At 42.7% G+C, this 26,058-nt stretch overlaps 1 protein-coding gene across 2 annotated transcripts in view; it reads right to left on the bottom strand.

Annotated features, from left to right (window-relative positions):
- Positions 1 to 21,043: 21,043 nt before the first annotated feature.
- The window catches only part of ELMOD1 (ELMO domain containing 1), a 75,882-nt gene continuing 70,867 nt past the window's right edge, over positions 21,044 to 26,058 (bottom strand). For both annotated transcript variants that reach the window (XM_019037762.4, XM_004052072.5), the window contains one exon: positions 21,044 to 22,766. In XM_019037762.4, coding sequence (XP_018893307.1) covers positions 22,594 to 22,766 — 173 coding nt within the window. In that variant the 3' untranslated portion in view covers positions 21,044 to 22,593. The remainder of the gene's footprint in view (positions 22,767 to 26,058) is intronic.

The raw sequence follows: 26,058 nt of genomic DNA, 5'->3' as shown, positions 1-26,058 counted from the left end.
AGTGGGCAGTTGGGAGTGGGCTGTGGACCCTGGCGGTGGGAGAGGAGGAATGGATCTGCAGGGGGGTTCTATTAAGATTAGAGAGAGGTTGGGCATGGTGGCTCATGCCTGTAATCCCAGCACTTTGGAAGGCTGAGGTGGTTGGATCACCTGAGGTCAGGGGTTCGAGACCAGCCTGGCCAACATGGTGAAACCCTGTCTCTACTAAAAATACAAAAATTAGCTGGACATGGTGGCAGGCATCTGTAATCCTAGCTACTCAGGTGGCTGAGGCAGAAGAGTCTCTTGAACCCAGGGGACGGAGGTTGCAGTGAGCGGAGATCATGCCACTGTACTCCAGCCTGGGTGACAGAGTTGAAACTCTGTCTCTCTGTTTGTTGTTTGTTTAGAAGCATTTTGATGACTAAATAAACATACATTTATTTTTATTTGAGGACTAAATAAACATGCTTTTCTCACATGAATTGTAGTGGGTTTTTTTCCATATTATTACCTATTATTTATTACTGTCTCTTCTTGGCTATATGAACCCAGGCAACATCTGTGCCTCAATTTCCTCATCATAAAAAAGGGATAATGGGGTCAGGCACAGTGGCTCACATGTGTAATCCCAGCACTTTGGGAGACCAGGGCGGGAGGATCACTTGAGCTCAGGAATTCGAGACCAGTCTGGGCAACATGCAGAAACCCTGTCTCTACTAAAAATACAAAAAATTAGCTGGGTGTGGTGGTGCGGGCCTGTAGTCTCAGTTACCAAGGATGCTGAAGAGGGAGAATCACCTGAGCCTGGAACATGCAGGCTGCAGTGAGCCAAGATCGTGCCATTACACTCCAGCCTGGGGGAGAGGGAGACCCTGTCTCAAAGGAGGCGGGGCAGGATAATGGTAGTATTTTTCTCACAGCACTGTTTTGAGGGTTGAGTTAATACATTTAAAGTGCCTTGAATACTGTACGCTGTAGTGTAAGCACACAATAAATTTAGCTTTGAACATTATCATTTTTTATTATTAATATTATAAAAAACATTATTTACCACTATGCTATTGTTTTTACTTTTTTTTTGAAACGGAGTTTCACTCGTTGCCTAGGCTGGAGTGCAGTGGTGCGATTTCGGCTCACTGCAACCTCCGCCTCCCGGGTTCCATCGATTCTTCTGCCTCAGCCTCCTGAATAGCTGGAATTACAGGCTTGCGCCACCACGCCCAGCTAATTTTTTGTATTTTTAGTAGAGATGGGGTTTCACCATGTTGGCCAGGCTGGTCTTGAACTTCTGACCTCAAGTGATTCACCAGCCTTGGCCTCCCAAAGTGCTGGGATTACAGGTGTGAGCCACTGTGCCCGGCACGAGCATCTCTTTATATAAAATCTTTTTTCCTCTATCTCAGATTACATCCCAGGGACTGAATCCCACAAGGTGAATTACATGGTTAAAAATCAGACTCTTTTGGGCTCCATGGCCTTGTGATTTGACTTTTAAGTCTCTGCATTACTCTGTGTGGTTGGAATCAGGGAGATTCAGGCCTAGCTCCAGGCAAAGCAGAGGTGAAGGTGAATGTTACCTAGGTTCCTCCATCCTCCCCTTTCTATGCTGTTTTCATACCTTCCTCTTCATTCATTCCTCAATTATTCCACAGAGAACTTGCTGTGTAGCAGGCGCTCTGCTGCGCAGTGCTTGAGCAAAGAAAGCCCAGTCCCTGACTTGAAGGAGCTTCAAGTCCAGAGGCATGATTACAATTTGGCAATGCTGTTTTGGTGGGAGAGGACTTGAGCTGAGCTGAGGGAGCAGCAGAGAGCTCCCCCAACTAAAACTCTAACACTTAGGGGTTCAAGTCTTTCTGGGGGAGATAAAACTTGAGATGAGTCAGGCAGTAGAAGATAGCAAGATACCGACATGAATTTGACTCTGCCATTGTTATTTAGTAGATATGGGGCCTAAGGCAGGTTTTAAACTTCTCTGGGCCTCAGTTTCCTTATACATAAAATGGGGATGAAATTGTTGTGAAAAACAGAGAGAGTTGTTTGTAAAGTTCTTCGTATGCAATAGCTAATAATGATGCAGCACTTTCCAGGTGCCAAGTATTATACTCATTCAATATATTATTGAATTTTGCAGGCAGTTACTCTCAGGCGATATAACTCATTGAGTCCTCATAACAACCCTATGATGTGGATGCTTCTATTATCCTCATTTTATAAATGAAGAAACTGAAGCCAAATGTATTGTGTTAGTCTGTTCTCACACTGCTATAAAGAGCTACCTGAGACTGGGTAATTTATAAAGAGAAGAGGTTTAATCTACTCACGGGCTGTACAGGAGGCATGGCTGGGGAAGCTTCAGAGAACTTACAATCATGGCAAAGGGCAAAGGGGAAGCACGCACCTTCTTCACATGGCAGAGCAGGAGGAGAGAGCGAAGGCAGAAGTGCTACACACTTTTAAAGAACCAGATCTCGTGAGAACTCACTCACCATCACAAGAACAGCAAGGGGGAAATTCACTCCTATGATCCAACCACCTCCCACCAGGCCCCTCCTTCAACAATGATCATAATTCAACAAGAGATTTGGGTGGGGACACAGAACCAAAACAACTAACTTGTTACATCGATCATAAGTGGATAAACTGGGACTTTAACCCGTGCTTTTAACTGCTACAATATAGAATCGCCATAAAACGTCCCCCCAAATTGTGATTTATTTTTTTTAAGAGTATATTTTTAATTTTTATTTTTGTTAAAAATTTCAACTTTTAGATACAGGAGGTACATGTGCAGACTTGTTACATGGGAATATCGCATGATGCTAGGGGTTGAAGTATGGATCCCGTCACCCTAGTAGTGAGCATAGTACCCAATAGGTAGTTTTTAAAACCTGCTCCCTTCCCTTTACCCGCTAGTACTCCACAGTGTCTATTGTCCCCATATTTATATCCATGTGTGCTGCTCCCACTTATAAGTGAGAATATGTGGTATTTGGTTTTCTGTTCCTGCATTAGTTTGCTTAGGATTATGGGTTTCAGCTCCCTCCATGTTGCTGCAAAGGGCACAATTTCATTCTTTTTTTTTTTTTTTTTTTGAGATGGAGTCTTGCTCTGTCACCCAGGCTGGAGTGCAGTGGCACGACCTTGGCTCACTGAAAACTCCGCCTCCCGGGTTCAAGCGATTCTCCTGCCTCAGCCTCCTGAGTAGCTGGGATTACAGGTGCCTGCCACCACAGCCAGCTAATTTTTGTATTTTTAGTAGAGATGGGATTTCACCATGTTGGCCAGGCTGGTCTTGAACTCCTGACCTCATGATCCATCCGCCTTGGCCTCGCAAAGTACTGGGATTACAGGCATGAGCCACCGTGCCCAGCCTCATTCTTTTTTATGGCAATGTGTATTCTGTGGTGTATGTGTACCACATCTCTCTATCCAGTTGCCTATTGATGAGCACCTGAGTTGATCCCATGTCTTTGCCATTGTGAACCATTATTAAAAGAGGAAGAGCACACAATGCAGAGGAATCGGCATGTTAAGGTCTGGGACATAAGAGACAGTATAACACTGTGACTTAGGCACATGACTGGTTCTGGTGAAATATCATTGAATCAGGCAGGATTTTTAACTACTAGCAATAGAAATGAATTCAAAATAGCGTAAGCTAAAGGGAATTTGTTGGTAACATCCAGGGGCCCACACAATAGACATGAGCCTGAAGGACCAGGCTTCAGAAACATGTAGAATCCACGTAAATCTCAACAGGCATTGTGGGGAAAAAGTCATCTGGTGAGCAACACCTAGAGAGAATGACATCCAATCCTAGCCCCAGTTGGCTCACATTCCAAGTCCTGATAGGAAATGTCCTACTGGCCAACCTTAGTATTGCGTGCTAAGACCAGAGGAAGGAGGATCCTAACTCTTCATCTTCTAGTGTGAGAAATGTTTTTCAAGAATTATCCTCTCTCCATGACTACATAGAGGAGGATAATTATTCCCCTGCCAGCAAATTGAGATGCTAATAGAATGGGGATGGATGTTGAAAGCTCAGTAACGACCTAGACCACTGTATGTATTGAGAGTAATGACAGTTAATGTTGAAGTACCATTCCCTAAGCCATCAAACAGGTATTTATTTGAACTCTGAGACTTTGTGTTCCAAGGAGAGAGACAGAGATGTTTGATCATTTTTCACACTGTCAAAAAAAAAAAGTAGACATAGGCCTCATTACTCTTGGGAGATTTGAAAGGTTTCTGGAAAAAGATAATAGCTGAAAGATTATTCTTTTTCATCATACATTCAAAGTCTAATGTGGATAGCTCCCTCATCCTTGGCTTTGAAATGACAGTTTACCGGCTTTTTCTCTCTTCTCACAGCTTCTTGATGAAGAGCTGATTCTTGCACCAAAATTAAGGTAGATGACATATCCCCCAAATTACATTTTCTGTTTTATGGCTGACTTCTTCTTTCATACAGAGAGTTGGAGAATTTCAGAAGTGGAGAAACATTAGAGATTACCTAATGTCTTCATTTTCTCGATGAGGAAACTAAGATCCAAAGACATTCTGTGGCCAGCCCAAGGTCAAGCAGAAATAAAACTCATATCTGATCTCAACTCTGTTTTTTCCATCCTAGCACATAGCCAATGAAATAATTTTTTCTCAGATTTTTTTTAAGAGTTTACAACACAATTCAGATACTTCAGAAAACTGAACTTCCAAATTTCTAGGGAATATATTCTCCTCATTCCATAGGAAAATGTGAGTCAGTTTCTCTCTGAAGGAGAGAAAAACTGAAGGTTTTCCTGTACCCCAGTGCTGTTCCCCTTCTCCAGTTTCTGTGGCACTCGGCCCCTGTATCTTGCCAGTGTGCATTCGACCATAGCACAAGGATTGTTATGCTCTACTCATTTCATGAATATTGTCTGGTGTCCTTGGCTCCTTTATCTTTGCCTAGATACACTGTACCACCTAACAGTATTTCAATCAATGTATGAATGATGACTTGTAGGTTGATTAGTTTGTCAATCGTCTTTGTTTTGCAGCTTACTTCTGCTTTCAGCACTTCTTGATCCTGCTCTCCATGGCCGCGGGCTGCCTGCCTGTCCACTGTAGCAACCTGCTTAGGCTACAGCCATGTGTCATTCCCATTCCGGCTATCTTCCCAACCATCAGAGTTAGCTCATTATTAGTATCTTAGGCTTAGTTGCTTTGTTAACTTTGATGATCATATTATTAGGTATACATGGAGAGTGTCTGTTTCAGATACTTATTGCTGCATTATCAATCACCACAAAATGTAATGACTTAAAACCACAGGCTTTTATTGTTACTCATGAGTCTACAGCTGATTGGCCCTTCTGATCTGGGTTGACCATGGCTAATCTTGGCTGGGCTTGCTCATGCAACTGTAGTTAGCTGGCAGATCAGCTGGAGACTTGTTGGTCTAGGATAACTTTGCCAAAGACAGCTTGACTTGCCTCCACGCGGTCTTTGGTTCTCCAGCAAGCTAGCCCAAGCTTGTTCCCATGGTGGTGAACACGCTCAAATAGAGGAACAGGAAACTCAAAGATTCTTTTTTTTTTTTTTTTTAAGACGGAATCTCACTCTGTCACCCAGGCTGGAGTGCAGTGGTGCAATCTCGACTCACTGAAACCTCCGCCTCCCAGGTTCACGTGATTCTCCTGCCTCAGCCTCCTGAGTATCTGGGACTACTGGCGCATGCCACCACGCCCAACTAATTTTTGTATTTTTAGTACAGACAGGGTTTCACCACATTGGGCAGGATGGTCTCAATCTCTTGACCTTGTGATCTGCTTGCCTTGGCCTCCCAAAGCAAAAGGTTCTTTTTCTAGCCTCTGCCTGAGTCAAGTTTGATACTGTCTATTGGTGAAAAGCAAGGCACAAGTCCACAGTCAGTGGAGAGAGTGGAGAAATCAGATTCAGGGAGGTGTGAACCTTGAGGCTTCTAGTGCAGTCAATCTAGCACAACATCCATATTAAAACAATTTAAAAACTATCCAAGGCTGGGCACAATGGCTCATACCTGTAATCCCAGCACTTTGCGAGGCCAAGGCGAGTGGATCACCTGAGGTCAAGAGTTCGAGAGCAGCCTGACCAACATGGTGAAACCCTGTCTCTACTAAAAACAAAAATTAGCCAGGCGTGGTGGCAGGTGCCTATAGTTCCAGCTACTCAGGAGGCCAAGACAGGAGAATTGCTTGAACCCTGGAGGCAGAGGTTGCAGTGAGCCGGTATCGTGCCACTGCACTCCAGCCTGGGTGACGGATTGAGACTCTGTCTCAAAAAACAAACAAACAAACAAAAAAACCAACTATCCAAGCTGGTTGGTTGTCATATATATGCATATACATAAGAATGCATTTGTAGATAAATAGATGATAGATAAAGAATGTCTATGTGTGTGCAATTTTAATCCAAAATAAAAATAATAACCAATGGAGTAGTAATCAATGGAGTAGACATTAATTGTTTTTGGTCGCCCTTCTCCAGTGTCCATTTGTCCCACTTCTTCCAAAAGTACCTGATTTATTTAGAGGCGAATGACTCCTCCTCTTCTCTTCATGTCTGTAGTTTTGGTGGAGTGGCACATGACTACATTTAGTCAAAGCACCTAGCAACTGTCATTGTTCAAGGGATGAGTGCATGTCTCAGGTTAGGCTACTAAGAGACTCAATTCCAGGTCTTTATTTAAAATAGGCTGCCCTACCAAACTTCTTGCCAGGACCTGAACCTAAAAGTAAATAACATGGGAGCAGCTTCAGTCATTTTGCCACTGTGGAGCCAAGAGATGGAGACAAACTCAATTCTGGTGACATTTTTTGAGCTGCTAGATTCACCTATGTCTGAAGCCAGATGCATGATTCATTTATTGATATTTATTGATGGTAATCAGTAAATCTTTTTATTTTATTTAAATGTTAAAAGATTAGTACATATAAAGTACTTAGATCCATTTCTAGCAATAATAAGCACTCAATATGAGCTATTACTTGTTTATAGCAATTTGAGTTGGGTTTTCTGTTATTTGCAATCAAAGGAAGTCTAACTTAGGCAACCAATGAGAGAACAAGATATTAAAAAGAGTCCATTTATAATAGTAACGGGGAAATTACAAACCCGCCCCCCTCACCAAATCCATAGGCATTAACCTAGCAAGAAATGAGACCTATATGAAGAAAGTGACAAAGCTTTATTGAGAGACCAGAAGAAGATCTGAATATGTGAAAAGAAACAAGAACCTAAATGGGAAGATTCCATATTTTAAATGGATCAAATATCCATAAGAAAATCTACAAATTTGTCTACTGATTGGTTCCTTTTTCTCCATGTCCCACACCCTGATACACCTACCCCAACTCTTTCAAATGCACACTCTTCTTTCTCCTGTAATTGTGTCCTCCTGATTTAACCTTCCCAGTATTCTCCGAATCTGTTTCTTCATCTATATACTCACCTCTACAATTCCAGTTTGGGCCCCTATAATGTGTCACCTGAACTGCACTACCAATTTCCCAACAATCTTGCTGTTTCTTTTTCTTTTTGATGCTTTAAATTCAGCCTCAAGTTCCAGCTTTTTTTTTTTTTTTTTTTTTTTTTGAGACAGAGTCTTGCTCTGTTGCTCAGGTTGGAGTGTGGTGATACAATCAGTAGCTCACTGTAGCTTCAAACTCCTGGGCTCAAGCAATCCTTATGCCTCAGCCTCCCTAGTAGCTAGGTCTACAGGTGTGTACCACCATGCCTGGCTGATTTTTTTTTTTTTTTTTGTAGAGACAGGGTCTTGCTTTGTTGCCAAGGCTGGCCTTGAACTCCTGAACTCAAGGGATCCTCCTGCCTTGACCTCCCAAAATGTTCAGATTATAGGCATAAGCCACCATGCCTAGCCAAGTTCCAGCTCTTTAACTAAGCCATCATCCAAGATCTAGTTGCCATGATATATGATAATGATTTGTGATCCTAATGTCTGAAAATGGAGTCACTCATGTCAAGTGACATTGAGCCCACGGTGAAGTTGTTTACATCTCAAAGTGATAAACATATGTGTAATGGACTGAGGTAGTAAGACAATACCTGCTTTGGCCTAGAACCACTGAGACATGAAACGAACCAATAAAAAGTAAATTCAGAAAGGTGGCTGAGATACTGAGAATGGACACACCTCTGGAGGACCATAAAGGCAGCAAGAACCTGACCTTGGACAGGACACCTTTTGACCCTCTGACCACCTTTTGAGGCCTCCTCCCAACTTGGTGTTTGCCCCCTCCCCATCCACTCCCAAGGCTCTGTCTAAGAGAAGCAGTGACTTCATTGCTGATTGAAGTCAAGGACTTTGGAGCCACTTAGCCATGTGTTGGTCTCCCAACCCATCACTGTGGTTTGTTACCTCCAATTACTGCTTCTATGGATGTTATACAGGATATTATTGCTTCATTAATCATATGTGACTCTCTTGTAACAAACTGTGAATTTGAGCACATTTAATTGGTTGAGTCATTGTGAAAGTCAGAGTTAGCACATCTAGACTGCACAAACCTAAGTAACACAACACCATTTTTATCCCATGCTCCCTGCTCTCTGACAACACTGAATTGCTTGTAATCTTCTGTGCTCTTTCTCACCTTAGTGCCTTTATTCATGTTGTCCCCATGCGTGGCCTCTCCCATAATACCTAGGACTTGGTACCAACCATTGCCCTCAGCTCACTCCAGCATAATTAACTGTTTAAATGTCTCCCAACTCTTGGACCTGCAGGCGAGGAGTAGGTCTTATTCATCTTGTATCCAGGTACCTAGCAGAATGCCTGATATGTAATAGGACCTTGATGAAGATTTGCCAAAGCCTGGAAAAGAGAATGCAGGGTTCCCTGACCCTCTGATTGTGCCAGAACAGGAAAAATGAACATTTCTTTGAGGGATATTCCTCCCATGTAACAGGACCATAAGCAAGTCGGCCCCAGGGTGCGTGAAGCTGATGAGCGGGAGAAAATAAAGACACAATATTCAGGGTTGAGCAGTGAGATGGAAAATGAATACGGTCACTTGTGCTAAAACTATCATTCCTTGCAGCAGCGATAATAGCAAGACATAAATATTCATGATGTCATTATTTAGAGAGTTATGAAGTGTCGGCAGAGGATGTACTGTCTGGAATTTTTGCTTCAGTGCCTAAATTTATTACTGGTAAAATTAAGCAAAACAAAACAAAACAAAACATAAATAAAACGCAGTGGTCTCTGACAGCCAGTGAGACGATGACAAACTCTCAAGGTCATGGCTAAGCAAAAGGAGGGCCCTGGTCAGCGCCAGCCCAGGGGGCTCCTCTCTGACAAGGCTTTTATCTGGAATATTGCTAGGGTTGGCTATCATTGCTAATGGTAACCTGGCCTGAATACTTAAGAGGGTCTCCTCTTCCTTGCCAAATGCATAAATTCACTCTCCTGAGGCTGTTCTTTCTTTCTCATAAGGTTATTTGTGTTATTTAAATAAAAACATTTATTATTTTCTCCAGATTACAGATAGCATATATACTCATGAAAGAAAATGTGGTTAACAGAAATAATATGTATAAAATAAAAATAACTTCTAATCCTACCACCCAAAGATAACCGTTTTGGTATATTTTCTTTCAGTTCCATTTCTAACATAATTTAAGTGCTGAACTGGTGGGATATAGCATATGTTGTGTAATAAAAAACTGAACTGAGCCAGAAAAGCTGGGTTTGCAGCACGTCTGTGCTAGTTTCTTAAAGCTGGGAAGCTGTAAGCATGGTACTCAGTTTTCTTATTTGTAAAGTATGGATAAAGACAATATACCACAGAATTAGTTTGAGAGTTAAAAGAGAAAATGGGCCGGGCTCAGTGGCTCACACCTATAATCCCAGCACTTTGGGAGGCCAAGGCAGGTGGATCACCTGAGGTCAGGAGTTCGAGACCAGCCCGGCCAACACAGTGAAACCCCATCTCTACTAAAAATTCAAAAATCAGCCGGATGTGGTGGCACATGCCTGTAATCCCAGCTACTCAGGAGACTGAGGCAGGAGAATGGCCTGAACCCGGGAGGTGGAGGTTGCAGTGACCGAGATCACACCACTGCACTCCAGCCTGGGCAACAGAGTGAGACTCTGTCTCAAAAAAAAAAAAAAAAAAGAGAAAATGAATTTGTCCTAATATAATAGGACCATAAGCAAGTCTGCCCCACGGTGTGTGAAGCTGATGAGTGAGAGAAAACAAAGCCAGAATACACTTGACTCAATGAATAGCATGCACTAGGTGGTCAGTCATTGGTAGCTATCGCTATTATTATTATTATTTTTATTTTTATTTTTATTTTTTTTTGAGACAGAGTCTCGCTCTGTCGCCCAGGCTGGAGTGCAGTGGTGGGATCTCGGCTCACTGCAAGCTCCGCCTCCCGGGTTCACGCCATTCTCCTGCCTCAGCCTCCCGAGTAGCTGGGACTACAGGCGCCTGCCACTAGACCCGGCTAATTTTTTGTATTTTTTTAGTAGAGACGGGGTTTCACCATGTTAGCCAGGATGGTCTCAATCTCCCGACCTTGTGATCCGCCCACCTCAGCTTCCCAAAGTGCTGGGATTACAGACGTGAGCCACCGTGCCCGGCCACTATTACTATTATTAATAACTTAAGTCATCTAGTCTCAGAAATCATCCTACCCTCCTCCCTATACCTCACCCCTACATCTAGCCAGTTATCAAATCCTGCTGATTTTACTTATTTTGTGCTACGCAAATATCTCTGAGGGGATGGGATACTCAAATATATCCCCTCAGTCTCTGCTTTGGTTCAGGCCCTGGGAATTTCTTCCCTGGGCAACCACAGTTCTATTTGTTTCTTTTTCTGCTGTCTTCCAACCATTCTTCAAGAGGCAGGCACACAGAATTTCTGAGATGCAAATGTGACCACATCAAGCCTCTGTGATAGTCACAGGGCTGCCTTACATACGCGTGTATATATATGCATATTTGCGTGAATATATATGTGTGTGCGTGCGTGTGTGTGTATGCATGTGTGTGTGTTTGGGAATTCTGAAGCGGAAGGAAGGAGTTTTGTGCTTTGGCCCCAGGAGAGGGATGGAGCATGTGGAATTGTGTCTAAAATCCCATCTGGGCTTGGGTTCCCCCTAATGGAGGAGTTTGTGCGAGCCTGAAGACACTGTTTTTTAGGCATCTTTGGTGAGGCTATTGCTGCAGGGACCTAGGGACCAGGGGGACTCTGAATGATTTGTCATAACATCTGCATGACCCACAGCTGCAGTGTCAGCTGCTGCAGCAGCAAAGAAGCCAGGAGGGTTGAGCTGCAGAAGGCAGCAAGCTGCTCAGGGCTCTGGCATAGCACCAAAGCCAAGGCCAACACACTCTCTCTCAATCGTTTGTGGAAGAGCACATCTGGATGTGTGGGTATTCCTAAATCCTCCTCCAGGAAAGATTTCGAAGAAAGGATCTGTGTTCCTGAATACAAGCAGACCTGTTATACCACACCCTTCACGACCTGGCTTCTGCCTTTGTCTCTGGCTCCTGCCTCATTTCTCGTTAGGTACAAACAACTTCCGTGCTCCAGCCATTCTGTGCTAACATTGTTCTCTGGATGTGTCATGTATATGTCCATGTGTTTGCACCTGGTCTGTTAGTTAACATTAGGTCAGGCTGTAAATAACAGAGATTTAAATAAAAGCTAGCAGCTTAAACAAGATGGCTTATTTCACTTTCACATTCAAGTCTAGAGGAGGACAGACCAAAGCTGGTAGATCTGCTGAGGTTCTCAGGGATCTAGGCTATGTCCAACTCACCACTCTGACATCCCTAGGATGTGGCTCTTGTATTTATGGTCCAAGAAGGCAAATGTCACGTCCAGTTTATAGCAGCAAGAACCTAGAAATAAAGGAGCAGAGAGTAAGTTCCACATATCTTAAAAAATTTTTTTTTTTTAATTGAGACAGGGTCTCACTCTGTTGCCCAGGCCGGAGTGCAGTGGCATGATCTCGGCTGTAGACCTCCACTTCCTGGCTCAAGTGATCCTTTGGCAGCCTCCCGAGTAGCTGGGACCACAGGTGCGTGACATCATGCCCAGCTAATTTTTGTATTTTTTTTTTTTTTTTTTTGTAGAAATGGGGTTTTGCCATGTTGCCCAGGCTGGTCTCGAACTCTTGAGCTCAAAGCGATCCATCTCCCTTGGCATCCCAAAGTGCTAGGATTACAGGCATGAGCCACCGTGCCTGGCCTCAGTTCCACAAATCTTTAATGGAATAATCTTAGAAGCTTCCAACAACGCTCCCACCTACATGCTATTAATCAGAATTAGTCAAATACCTAGCTGGAAGTAAAGTTAGGAAATGTAAGTCTTTGTTCTGGGGAACGATGTGCTCCAGTTTAAAATTGAGATTTTCTGTTACTATGAGAGGGGGTTACATCAGATATTGGAGAACAACTGGCAGCCCCTGCTTACCTGGAGATTCCTACTCTTCTTTAAAGACTTGGGTTAAGCAACAGTCTTCCTGGGGAGATCTTTAACCCTTACCCTCAGCCAAGATTGGTGCTCTCAGAGCTCTCTGAGATCAATCATAACCCTTGTTCCATCGTGATGTATTTGCTTTAGATGTTTACTCACTTCCAAGACTGATAACAATTTAAGGGCAGCTATAGTGTGCCTGGCACACTGTCTGCCTCATAGCAGATTAATAAATAATTTTCTGAATGAACTGTTATTATCCAGACAAGAAACTGAAAAGCAGAGAGATTCAATGATTTTTTAAAATACCTACGCACCCACAGAAATACATCCAAGTGATTTTTGACAAAGGTGTAAAAACAATTCAACGGAGGAAGGATAGCCTTTCCAACAAATGTCGCAGGAGCAATTAAATATCTATAGGCTAAAAAAATGAACCTCAATCTAAACCTTCTACTTTATATACAGTTAACTCAAGATGGATCAGAGACTTAAATGTAAAATACGAAACTCAAAAACCTTTAGGAAAAAAAATCATAGAAAATCTACAGGGCCTAGGACTGAGCGATGAGTTCTTGGACTTGACACCAAAAGTGTCACGATCCACAAGAGGAAAATTGATAAACTGGACCTCATCAAAATTAAAATCTTTGTTTTGTGAAAGACTCTATTAAGGGGATAAAAAGACAAACTAAAGACTGGTAAAAAATAGTTGCAAGCCACATACCTGACAAAAGACTAGTATCCCATACGTATAAAGAACTCTCAAAACTAAACAAATGATTCAACCGGAATATGGGCAAAAGATATGAACAGACATTTCACTGCAGAGGTTATAAAATAGCAAAAAAAAAAAAAAACCATGAAAAGATATACAACATTTTAGTTATTAGGGAAATACCAAATGTAAACCACAATGAGATATCACCATATACCTATATGAAAGGAAAGTATCTTGGGACCCCCAAATCACTAAGCTAGAGGGAAAATTCAAACTGGCAACTGCTTAGGATAAACTTGCTAAACAAACTGTGGTATGCTCACTCCATGGAATACTACTCAGCAATAAAAAGGAGTGAATTATTGATGCACACAAAAACTTGGATGGATCTCAAGGGAATTAGGCTGAGTGAAAAAGCCAATCCAAAAAAAAGTTATCAAGTGTATGATTCTATTTATAACATTCTTGAAATGATCAAATGATAGAGATGAAGAACAGATTAGTGGTTGCCAGGGCTTATGGGGGGTTGAGGGAGGGAGGTGGCATATTTATGGTGATGGAACTGTTCCAGATATTGATTGTGGTGATGATTTCATGAATCTACCAACACGATAAAGTTGCATGGAAACACACACAGGTCAAACTGATGAAATCTGAGTAAGTGGGTAAATTGTATCAATGGCAATTTCCTGGCTGTAATTTTGTATCACAGTTATGCAAGTTGTTACCACTGGGGGAAACTGAGTGAAGGGTGGATGGAATCTCTTCATATTATTTCTTACAACCTCATGTTGTAAAGAAATACAATGATGTTAAAAAGTTTAATAAAAGATGCTTTTGAAAGCTGGAAAAAAGTTCTCCAAATAAATGTACTTAAAAGATATTAATTATAAAAACAAGTAAACCCATAGCTAGTTAATGGAATTTTAGATAGATCCTGTTTAGGTGATCCATGTGTCCTTATGTGAAATAGTAATAATTTTTAAAAAGAGAACTTCTCAGATTTGTATAGCATGTTCATCCATGTTAATTCATTTCTTTTTTTTTTTTTTTTTTTTTTTGAGACGTAGTCTCGCTCTGTCGCCAGGCTGGAGTGCAGTGGCGCAATCTCAGCTCACTGCAACCTCCGCCTCCCGGGTTTAAGTGATTCTCCTGCCCCAGCCTCCTTAGCAGCTGGGACTAAAGGCGCCTGCCACCACGCCCAGCTAATTTTTGTATTTTTGGTAGAGACTGGGTTTCACCACGTTGGCCAGGATGGTCTCGATCTCTTGACCTCATGATCTGCCCGCCTCAGCCTCCCAAAGTGCTGGGATTACAGGCATAAGCCGCCGCACCTGGCCTTCATTTCTTATTTAAATAGGGTCAGGAATATAAGTCAGGAATATAAGTTTAAGCAAGGAAACGACCTGAAGCCAGGAAATTAGCTATGTGGCTTATGGTAAGAATGCACATAACCCCCAAACCTACATTTTCATAGAAACATGTTAATAACTTTCTTGTAATTGGCTAGTATTTTTAATTAATTTAAATTCCTCATCTTTATTCTAGATTATTCAAAAAGATTCAGATGGGTGAGATTCTTTGGTTTATTTAAGAATGGATTCTACCTTGCTCTGCAAAGGTTTTGGTATTCTCTTAAAATAGGGTTAGAAGAGTTGGGCAGCAGAATTGTACTATTTTGATTGTATTGGTGTCTTCAAGCCCCTGGGTTCATTCTAGGAAGCACAAAGCTCAGACTTCAAATAACTTCTAGAAAGAGTTGGTGCTGTGGACTCAATTGTGCCCACACCGCCTCCCCCGGACCGCTTTATATGTTGAAGCTCTAACCTTCCATGTGACTGTATTTGGAGATGGGGATTTGAGGTAATTAAGGTTAAATGAGATCATAAGGGTAGAGCTCTAATCTAATAAAACTGGTGGCCTTATAAGAAGAGTCAAAGAGGCCAGGTGTGGTAGCTCATGCCTGTAATCCCAACACTTTGGGAGGCTAAGGCAAGGGGATCGCTTGAGACAAGGAGTTCAAGACTGGCCTGGGCAACATAGTGAGACCTTACCTGTAAAAAAGAAAAGAAAAAAGAAAGTTAGCGAGGTGTGGTGGTGGATGCCTGTGGTCCCAGCTGCTCAGGAGGCTGAGGTAGGAAGATTGCTTGAACCCAGGAATTCGAGGCTGCAGTGAGCCCTGATGGCATGACTATACTCCAGCCTGGGTGACAAAGTGAGACCTTGTCTCAAAAAACAAAAACAAAAAGAGAAGTAAAAGATTCTCAGCCAGGTACGGTGGCTCATGCCTGTAATCCCAGCACTTTGGGAGGCCGAGGCAGGTGGATCACCTGACGTCAGGAGTTTGAGACCAGACTGACCAACATGATGAAACCCCACCTCTACTAAAAATACAAAATTAGCCAGCGTGGTGATGCATACCTGTAATCCCAGCTACTCAGGAGGCTGAGGCAGGAGAATTGCTTGAACCCGGGAGGCGGAGGTTGCAGTGAGCCGAGATTACACCATTGTACCCTAGCCTGGCAACAAGAACAAAACTCTGTCTTAAAAAAATATTCTCTCTCACCCTTTCTCTTTGCACATGCACAGGGGAAAGGCCATGGGGCACACAGTGAGAAGGGGGCCATCTGCAGGCCAGGAAGAAGGCCCTCACCAGAACCCGACCATGCTGGCACACTGACCTGGGACTTGCGGCCTCCAGAACTGTGAGACTGTTTAAGCCACTGAGTCTATGGAATTCTGTTACGGCAGTCAGAACGGACAAATACCATCACCAAGCTGCAACCAGGTGGTTCTGGTTAGTGAGGGAACAACAAACAAGCTAACAAGTGAAGACTCTACTCATTTGTTTTCTCCAGCATCTAGGAGATTGGCCATCCTGACAGACACTTTGAAAGAAGGACCCTCTGAGAAAGGTCATCCGTGGGAGTCTACATGGGGGCAGGACCAGTTTTGGCTACTGTAGGAAGCGTCCCATGCATCATGGGGTGGGGGTAGGCCACCCTCTGAGGCCCATGTCCAGGATGAGGCCCTCCTCCTCTCCATGCCAGCTCCTGTTTGCACCTCTGGGCAATGACAACAGAACACGAAGTCCTTTGTTAGAGGTGGGAGCAGGGTCAAGTGATAGTGACTGCGTAAATTGAGGGAAAACAAAGGGAATGTTTGATTGATTTCTAAACCATCAACAACTGAGACTAAATCTTGTCAGGTTTCAGTGAAGAACCAGATCAATAATCCCTAGAGAAGTGCTTCTCAGCTGAATGTGCACACATATCACCTGGGGGAGTGTTAAAATGAAGATTATCATTCAGTAGGTCTGGAGAGGGGGCTGAGATGATTCATTTCTAACAGTGCCCATTGTGGTGGTCCAAAGACTGGGCTTTGAGACGCCAGGCACTAGATTTAGACTGTGAGGTCCCTGAGACCAAGGGCACACTTTCTTGTCTCCCATTTGGTCCCCAGACTTGGCCCGATGGCTGGGACTAAAATAAGTTTTCAATAAATATTTGCTGAATCGAATTAGTGGGGAACACTGGCTTCAAGGACAAATTTTGTAGCTGAATTCTTTGTTAGAGGAAGCTCATAGCCAAAAACCAGAGGGATGAAAATTGAACCATGATTAAACCTGTGTTTAACTAGTTTAACTTTGGAGTTTCCCAAACACTTATAGCTAATAATTATTAGCTTATTTGAATTTTACTCTTACAGTAATCCTCTGAAGAGGAGCTGTCATTATTATTTTTATGTTACAGATGGTAAAAGCAAAGTCAGAAGGATGAAATCATTGACCTAAAGAAGGTAGCAGCATGTGCACTGGAACACGGGTCTTTGGATTGCAAGTTTTTCCTGCTGTGCTCTGCAAAAAGAGTAAAAACATCACGCAAAGTGGATGATATAACTCTTAGTACCATATAGCTTGAGGCTGTAGATGTCCCTATTCCTCTATAATTGCTATACACTTGGTACGGAGAGCTAATATGTCAAAAATGTAAGTATATGGGTGTAATATGAGGAGATTTCTCAAAAAAAAATTAATGAGCTCTCTCTGGGCTGACTCTGTTTTGACAAACCAGCTGCAACTGAAAGCTCCTCTCTCTTCCAGCAAAGAGGTTGCATCCCAGCTTAGCTTCTCTTAAAACCAGAGATTTCCTCCCCCAGGGCAACATCCCACAGACCTTAGGGCCTCCAGGTGCAGGGAGCTGGTGCTCCCACTCAGCTCCCAAACCACTGGCAGCCAAGCCAGACTGCCTGGCTGCAATGTGGTCTGATCAGATCTTCACCCCTTGGCCAAGGTTGCTTTCAGGCTTTCCCTAAAAGAAAGAACAATAAGGGGCAGGACTCTCTCCAGCTGAACTCAGACCTACACCACCAGGCCCTGGTGTGCCTTGTGAGCATGGGAAGTACTTGAACCTTCTTCTGTTGCTGACCCTTGCTTTAGAAATTTTCCTAGTAAAGCTGATTCCAAAACTTATGCCTTGTGATGCTGTGGAAATCCTCCGAGCCTTTGTAGGGTAGGTGCAATCAATCACAAAGGGACCATTTAACTTGAATGACAGAGGGGGTTTACCTGTGGTTTTTCAAGATTAATCTCAGCTTTCTCTTTTCTTTGCCACTCTTTTCTAGTGGCCATAAACTCTTTTTTTTTTTTTTTTTTTTTTTTTGAGACGGAGTTTTGCTCTTGTTGTCTAGGCTGGAGTACAGAGGCACAATCTCAGCTCACTGCAACCTCTGCCTCCTGGTTTCAGGCGATTCTCCTGCCTCAGCCTCCCGAGTAGCTGGTACTACAGGCACCCGCCACCATGCCTGGCTAATTTTTGTATTTTTAGTAGAGATGGGTTTTCACCATGTTGGCAAGGATGGTCTCGAACTCCTGACCTCATGATCCATCTGCCTCGGCCTCCCAAAGTATTGGGATTACAGGCATGAGTCACCACGCCCGGCCCATAAACTCTTCTTCTATGGTCTTTCCCAAAGCATCGTATAGTGCTATGATTAAAAAAAAAAAAAAAAAAAAAAAAAAAGTAGTCAAGAGTTTGATCTTTGTAACCATGTCCTGACCCTGTCCTAACCATCTCTGTGGGGTTTCCATGAAGCATCCCAGTGATGTTAGCGGACAACATAATTCCTGTTAGTGTCTATGAGTGGCAGCATTCTGAAGGCTATGTCAGGTCAATGAGACACAAGAACCTCAGCTGCGAAAGGAATGTTTTATTTACGAAGCACGCATATGCCCAAAGCCCTGCATGTTTCTCCTTCCACAGAGATAAATGCCGTGTAGCTTCCGGCCTGAGCTTGCCATTGCACAAGTCCTGCAAACCCACCTTGCTGAGGTTTCCCCTGCAAGGGAGCAGGAAGGAGGTTTGCAGCCTTCCTCTCCTGGGAGAGACAGGGATCAGGAGAAAGAGCTTACGGTCCTAGAATTGTTCTTTGAGTATCAAGGGGAAAAAAATCTGACCAAAACTGTGGGCGGTCCTGAGGCACAGTATGGCAGCATTTGAATTCACCCTACAGACATCTGAGAGAGAAGTATTTATGAACACTTCTGTTATCACTTGGGGGTGGGGTGTGTGTGCGCATTTGTGTGTGTTTATAATTCACCAGTCCCCTGGGATAGTAGAGGATTCCAGTTAGGTAGACAGCAGCATAATGATTGAATGTCTGGGGTTAAGGCCTTGGGTTCAAGTCTAGCTATGCCATTTATTAGGCTGGTGCAAAAGCAGCTGCAGTTTTTGCCATTACTTTCAATGGCGAAACCGCAATTACCTGTGCACCAACCTAATACTTCTCTCTCTTGAGACCTTTGGCAATGTATTAAATTATCTAAGCCTGTTTGTCTAGAAAAACAAGTGTGCAGGCAAACAAAAACCCATCTGATCCTGTGTGTTGTTAAGGAAATGAAATAATGCAAGGTAAGGACTAGCACCGTCCTGGCACATGGCATAAAAACCTGCTAAATGTGAGCTCTTGAAATGGAATTTGTACCAGAATCTCTTTCATCTTCTAGGACTTGATGTTATACTTGGTTCTGCTTTTCTGTCATTTTTTCTCTAGATTAGAGCAGCTACCATTGTTGAGCTCCCTGAAGAGTTAGAGGCATTGCTTTAATAGAGTCTGTGTCAGAAGGCTCAGTGGCTATGGGTCTAGCTGACATTTTCCTTTTTCTCTGCCCCCTTCCTCTTCTCTCCATCATCTGCCATCTCCTATCCTCATATTCCACCAACTCTGGTCCCCTCCTCACTCCCCTTTAATTTGGATCTGGCACCATATGTTTACGGATCAAGATAATTTGTTGCCATGGAGTTTGATTGCCAGGTTTTATTTCCCCATTGCCAACTTAGGCCCCATCTGTGCAGCTGAATTTCTCAGCTCAAACCAAGCCCATGCTTGTGATGGGTCTCTAAGATTTTGGGTAGTATCCTGGATATCAAAATGTCTATATCTCTGTGACGTACTTCTCTTGCCAGAGGCTTGAAAGTGAAGAAATTGGGCTATATTTGCCTAATTAAGTTGTGGGTGGACAATCCTTATGTCTGTCTCTTGGTCTCTCTTGGCCACCTAACATCTCAGTTTTCTTAAACTGTCCCAGTTTACTCTGTTGTTCTAAAGAAACCATTAACAACATCCCCTTTCTCTCTCAACAGTGTTCTGTTTTGGAAGATATATTGTAAGGTCACCCTGTCTTTTGGGATTGGCATATATTTAAGCCTCTTTTCAAATATGGAAAAGATGGTGGGTTACCAGGCAAAACTTTTTCAGCACAGTACAATAACAAGAACCGTGAGAAGGAAGGTCAGAGTCAAGTTTCAGAAACAGTGCTTCAAAAGGTTTTCTTTCTGTAGTGCAAATAGGAATGTGTTTTTATCATAGCAAGTAGTGCTTTGGAAGACTTGGAAGAGGCTTGCTGCACAACTGACATTTTATGTGGTCAACCCTTATTCAGTGGAAAAGTATAAGCTAAAAATATTCAAGGGAAACAAACACACACACACACACACACACACACACACTCCACATGTTGTTGATGCTTTTGAAACCTCTCCTTTTCTTTTTCTCACCTCACTTTGTGTGACTGGGTGGAATGCATCTTCCACAAAGTGGTGTGAATGAGAAATCTAATAATACTCAGAGCTCAAATGAGCTGTCACAGCTTGTTCATCCTAAGATTGTGCAGCCATGTTCAAATACAATAGAAAGAAAGCATCCTAGGAGCTGAGAGGGGAAACTCTTAGCTTTGTTGGCGTCAACTATCTCTATCTGAACAGAAGAGACGTAAGCTGGTGTAAGTGCCACATGCTGTCAAGCCGTGACAGTGACATGGGACCACAATGGATAAAAAGAGACAATGAGCACATGTGGCTGGCAAAGGCTGGACTGCATGTGGAATAATGCCTTCATCTACAGCAGCTGCAGCTACGGTGGAAATTCAGGGCTCCTCAGGCAGGCCTGAGGAACTAGGTTGACAAGTTCTCCCTTACTTGAGAGAGGAATATACATTCTTGTCATTACTCATGGTATCCACCATGTGCTAATCAACTCTTTCCCTTCCTCATTCTAAGAAGGGACACAGGACCATAAGAAAGGCAATGCAAAATGCTGCCACCTGGTACATGGCTGAAAGGGAAAGGATAATACAAACCCAGAAGGGAGAGAAAGGCCAAGAAAACAATGGGTAGTTAATGTTTCTGCTTTATCTAGCAACAGCCAAGCCAGGTTTCCTAGGAAGTTATGAACCTGCTGACTCTGAATGATGGTGTGATTTATAGTCAGCTCCAGGTTGTCTGTCTTTGACATTCCATTCACTCACATATTTGCATATTCAGAAGCTGTATGAGCACAAAAATATTAATATGAAATCCAATATACGTTACAGTAGAATGACATGTAATTTATTCATATAACTGACAATTAGGCAGTACTCAAAATTCATTTAAATAAGCAAGTGGTTACACAAACATCTAATAATACTAAAATTGATAGTCAGAAGGTATAAAATACCATGGGTATGAAATGCCATGGTAAATACTATTCAACAGACTACAATCATAATTCCAAACTAAATCACGGTTTTTAAAATGATTTTTAGCAGTTCTGGAACAATTTGACTTTTCCCTTTCTAAGCAATTTACTTCTTCCACTGATACAAGACAAGGTCGTTATTTTCAAGAAATATCGCAGAGTGACTTAGCTTAGGTTGCTCTCTTGAAACACATTTTCTTGCAAATTGTTTTTTAATATTGCCCCTTGACATAGAAAACAAACTAGTCAGCACTCAGTTCCCCAAGCAAATATGCTTGGATCAGAACAGTGCCAGGGTGTAACCCAGTTCCGCAAGAGGCAGGCAGTGAAAAACCTTTTGCAGCTTTTGAAATATGCTTATTTCTTTTCTGAGGCTTCAAGCATCATACACTTAGGCATCCAAGCCAATGAAGTTATGGGAATAAAATAGTTTGATATACAGATGACTATGACACAATTGCAACTGGGGTGAGGGGAAGTTACAATATAATTCTGCAGTACTTCAAACAAAAACAGCTCCTACCTAAAGTTACTTCTTGTAAGCCTCATGAAGCATAGCTATGTTTGCAGGAACAGTTTGGCTTATCATGTGTCTGTCTGTATTATTTTATTTATTTATTTATTTATTTATTTTTGAGATGGAGTCTTGCTCTGTCGCCAGGCTGGAGTGCAGTGGTATGATCTCGGCTCACTGTAACCTCCACCTCCCGGGTTCAAGCGATTCTCCTGCCTCAGCCTCCCGAGTAGCTGGGATTACAGGCACCCACCACCACGCCCAGCTAATTTTTGTTATTTTTAGTAGAGACGGGGTTTCACCATGTTGGCCAGGATGGTCTCCATCTCTTGACCTCGTGATCCGCCCGCCTCAGCTTCCCAAAGTGCTGGGATTACAGGTGTGAGCCACTGCGCCCGGCCCTGTTTTGTATTATTTTAAAGTCTTATACTTTATCAGAATGAGGTCCAAGCATGAACCTGGCTTGAAAAGCTAGCAGCAGTAGTCATGAAACATATCAATAAATTAAAAGGCTTTCACAGAATGAGAGTCAGCTAAACCTCTTACATACAAAATACAGCTAGAGAAATACAATTCTTTAATGCTGAATTATGAGGGAGAGGAAAAAAAGTCTAAAAAAATAGAAAACTCTCTCCATACCTGGGTATCAAGGCAAGATGTAACACTGCATAATGCCACAATATGAGCAGTCACTGGATGACAGATACTCCAGAAACAGTGGTCTCTGGGGATCTCGGAATTATGACCAAGAGATGAAAACACTGTACCGAAAGGCATGCATACAATCACTGTGTGCATTCAATGTGTGAGCTGCGACCTAAGCAGTGATCTAACAAGACAATGAGGCAGTGTTCCAGGGTATCCATTAAAACCGGCGTGGGCAACTACATGTTGATTAAACCTTCCGAGGCAGCAAAATGTGGGCACAGCGCCATGTCTGGGTTCTGCAGCTGTTTGATGATCCTCTTGCGGAATTTCTCCCTCACACGATTAAATTCCATTATGTCCATGGGGTCCTCTTCGATCCAAAACTTATGAAATTCATGCATCAAATAGCCTGTCGGAGACAATACAATGATAAGAATGCAGGAGAAAAAAAATCCTTAATCACATTCAAAATCATTCTGAATGCTGAGGAAGATGCTGAACCAAGCCACAGCAACTGTGGAGCTCAAAGTAGACATCAAAATCTAGAAAATACCACTGTTTAAGATTATTCTGTAAAAGCAGTGCAGTTGAAGCCTACCAATCTGCAAGCTTTTTGCAATTGGCCCTGGAATCATTCTCACTCTTCCCAAGCAGGAAGACAAATCAGTTCTGCCATCTCTTGAGTATGAATCGCATCGGGAACATTTTCTGAAAGGCTGACAGTGACTACTTCATCCTTCTCCTCCTAATTAAATTAATGTAATGGTCCAACTTTTCAAAATCACCCCACTCGGCCTTTATTCTCTTGATATTTGATATAACTAAAGTTTTAAATTACCCCGACAAATCAAACAAATGCATTCTGACACTCTATTATGAGACAATAAAAATTGTAAATCAACCCTGAACAACACAGACTGGTCATTAAACCACATGAAATTGTTAATAAGACTTCCTTGCTCTGAAGCAATAATTTCATATTCAAATCCTTTGGTGTCTCAAAAATGCTATCCACGAGTGATCTGGATTGAAACAATTTGGGGAATAAATGTTAAGTATTTGATATAAGAACCTATTCATTGTGCTTTGTTCCCCATTATGCCCCCTCCCACTACCACATTTGTTTAATTATTTTTATCTACCACATTTAGTATTGAAATATGCTAGTGTTTTTTTTTTTAAAAATACTAGATACTTGTAGGTAGTAAACTACTACAAGCTCCGGTGTCTCTATGTGTTAGAAAGAAAAGTACTTAAGGAAGTAATCCTAGTTTTAAAAAAAGAAAAACAGCCAGGCATGGTGGCACATGCCTGTAGTTCCAGTTGTTTGGGAGGCTGAGGTGGATCACCTGAGCTCAGGAGGTCGAGGCTGCAGTGAGCTGTGATTGCGCCACTGCACTCCAGCCTCGGTGACAGAGTGATACCTGTCTCAAAAAGAGAAAAAGAAGACAAAAGAAAAACAAAGATTATGCAAAATTTTCTTTGTCTTAACGTTAGAAGGAGGTAGAAAATAGAAGACAGGATTCTGGAGCCAGAAACCTGGTTTGAATCCTTGCTTTTCTACCCGCATGCATAAATGAAAATGGGGAAGGGGAAGATGAGAAGAGAATTTGGAATAAACACACTTAATTCTAATAGTACAAAAAAATCAATACTTTTTGTTTTTCTGGTAACTAGCTATGTATGGAAAAATGCTCAACATAATTTCATACATTTTTTAAAATCTTTACCCATATTTTATTTTAATACAAAATTAGGAGTGACCTTCACTGCCCCCAACACACATGGCCGGCTGCTGGTCCACTTCCACAGACCCTTCCCTCTGGTTACTTGTCTCATTGCATTGTTAAGCATGCTTATATTTGTTTAAGTATGTGGTCTCTCTGTAAATATAGGAGAAGGAGGGTTGGGTTGACTCTTCCATTTCTTTTTTTTTTTTTTAAGTTTATTAATTTTTTAGAGGAAAGATCTTGCAATGTTGCTCAGGCTGTCCTTGAACTCCTGGCTTCATGTGATCCTGCTGCCTCAGCCACCCAAATAGCTGGGACTACAGGCACATGCCACTGTGCCTGGCTTATGCCACTTCTTTTAGGACTAGCCTGCCTTTGGGCCCTTCACACACTAGAATTGACTGTTTTTAACATTTATGATGAGGGTACACACCAACCATCACCCTACTGGCCTTGAGGTTACACAAGCCAGGGCCCCACTGTCACTGTCATGGGAACCTGAACACATCAGAAAAGGCCCAAATTGGAAGTATCAGTCACCCCAGAAGCCATCTCCCCTGTCTCTCTTCATCTGATGCTTGGATTCCCGGAGGCAGCATTCAGGCTTGAACTTCTCTGGTGACAACACTGACTGTTTGTTCCTTGGATGAGGAACCTGATTCTTAAAAGCTTGTTTCTTGCCAGGCACTGTGGCTCACACCTGTAATCCCAACACTTCAGAAAGCCAAGGCAGGAGGATCACTTGAGGCCAGGGGTTTGAGGTCAGCCTGGGTAACACAGGAAGACCCCGTTTCTACAAAAAAAAATTTTTTTTGAGACAGGGTCTCGCTCTGTTGCCCAGGCTGGAGCACAGTGGCGAATCTCAGCTCACTGCAGCCTCCACCTCCCAGGTTCAAGCAATTCTCCTAGGTTCAAGCAATTCGAGCGTGTGCCACCATGCCTGGCTCATTTTTGTATTTTTGGTAGAGGTGGGGTTTCACCATGTTGGCCAGGTTGGTCTTGAACTCCTAACCCCAAGTGATCCACCTGCCTCGGCCACCCAAAGTGCTGGGATTACAGGTGTAAGCCACCACGCCTGGCTTACAAAAAGTTTTTTTTTTTTTTGAGACAGAGTTTCACTCTTGTTGCCCAGGCTGGAGTGCAATGGCACGATCTTGGCTCACCACAACCTCTGCCTCCCGGGTTCAAGCGATTCTCCTGCCTCAGCCTCCCAAGTAGCTGGGATTACAGGCATGCGCCACCACGCCTGGCTGATTTTGTATTTTTAGTAGAGACAGGGTTTCTCCATGTTGGTCAGGCTGGTCTCGAACTCCCAAACTCAAGTGATCCGCCTGCCTCGGCCTCCCAAAATGCTGGAATAACAGGCATGAGCCACCGTGCCTGGCCACAAAAAACTTTTTAGAATAAGCTAGCTATGGTGGCTTGCATCTGTAGTCCCAGCTACTTGGGAGGCTGAGGCAGGAGGATCACTTGAGCCCAGGAGTTTGAGACTGCAGTGAGCTAGGATGGTGCCACTGCACTCCAGCCTGAGCTAGAGAGAGAGAGACTCTGTCTCTAAAAAACAAACAAACAAATAAAGGTTCTTCCTCATTCTGGGCCTAAATCTGTTGCCCTGTATTTCACAGAACAACTTCAATCTTTCCCCAACTCAAGTGTTTGAAGTGTGCTTTATGCCCCGAGCTTTTCTCTTTCACTGCTTCTCCTCATCATTTCTCATATGCCATCATTTGGAGCCTGTTTGTCATCTGGTTGTCATACTAGCTATGTATGGAAAAATGTGCACATCAACAGAAACTTGTTTCCTCTGATCTCAGTATCTTATTCAACCAACCAAAAGAATTCAATCACCTGTCCATTTCAGTGACTGGGCAAACTTCTAAAACATTCCAAGAATGATCTGGGGTACTTGTTAAAAATGCAGATCCTCCCAGATTTAACCAGACTTGCAATTCAATAAGATGAAACTTGTGT

Source organism: Gorilla gorilla, chromosome 9 (genome assembly GCF_029281585.2).
Source record: "Gorilla gorilla gorilla isolate KB3781 chromosome 9, NHGRI_mGorGor1-v2.1_pri, whole genome shotgun sequence".
Taxonomy (NCBI): domain Eukaryota; kingdom Metazoa; phylum Chordata; class Mammalia; order Primates; family Hominidae; genus Gorilla; species Gorilla gorilla.
Note: the sequence above shows the minus strand (reverse complement) of the source record. Positions and strands in the feature narration are given on the sequence as shown.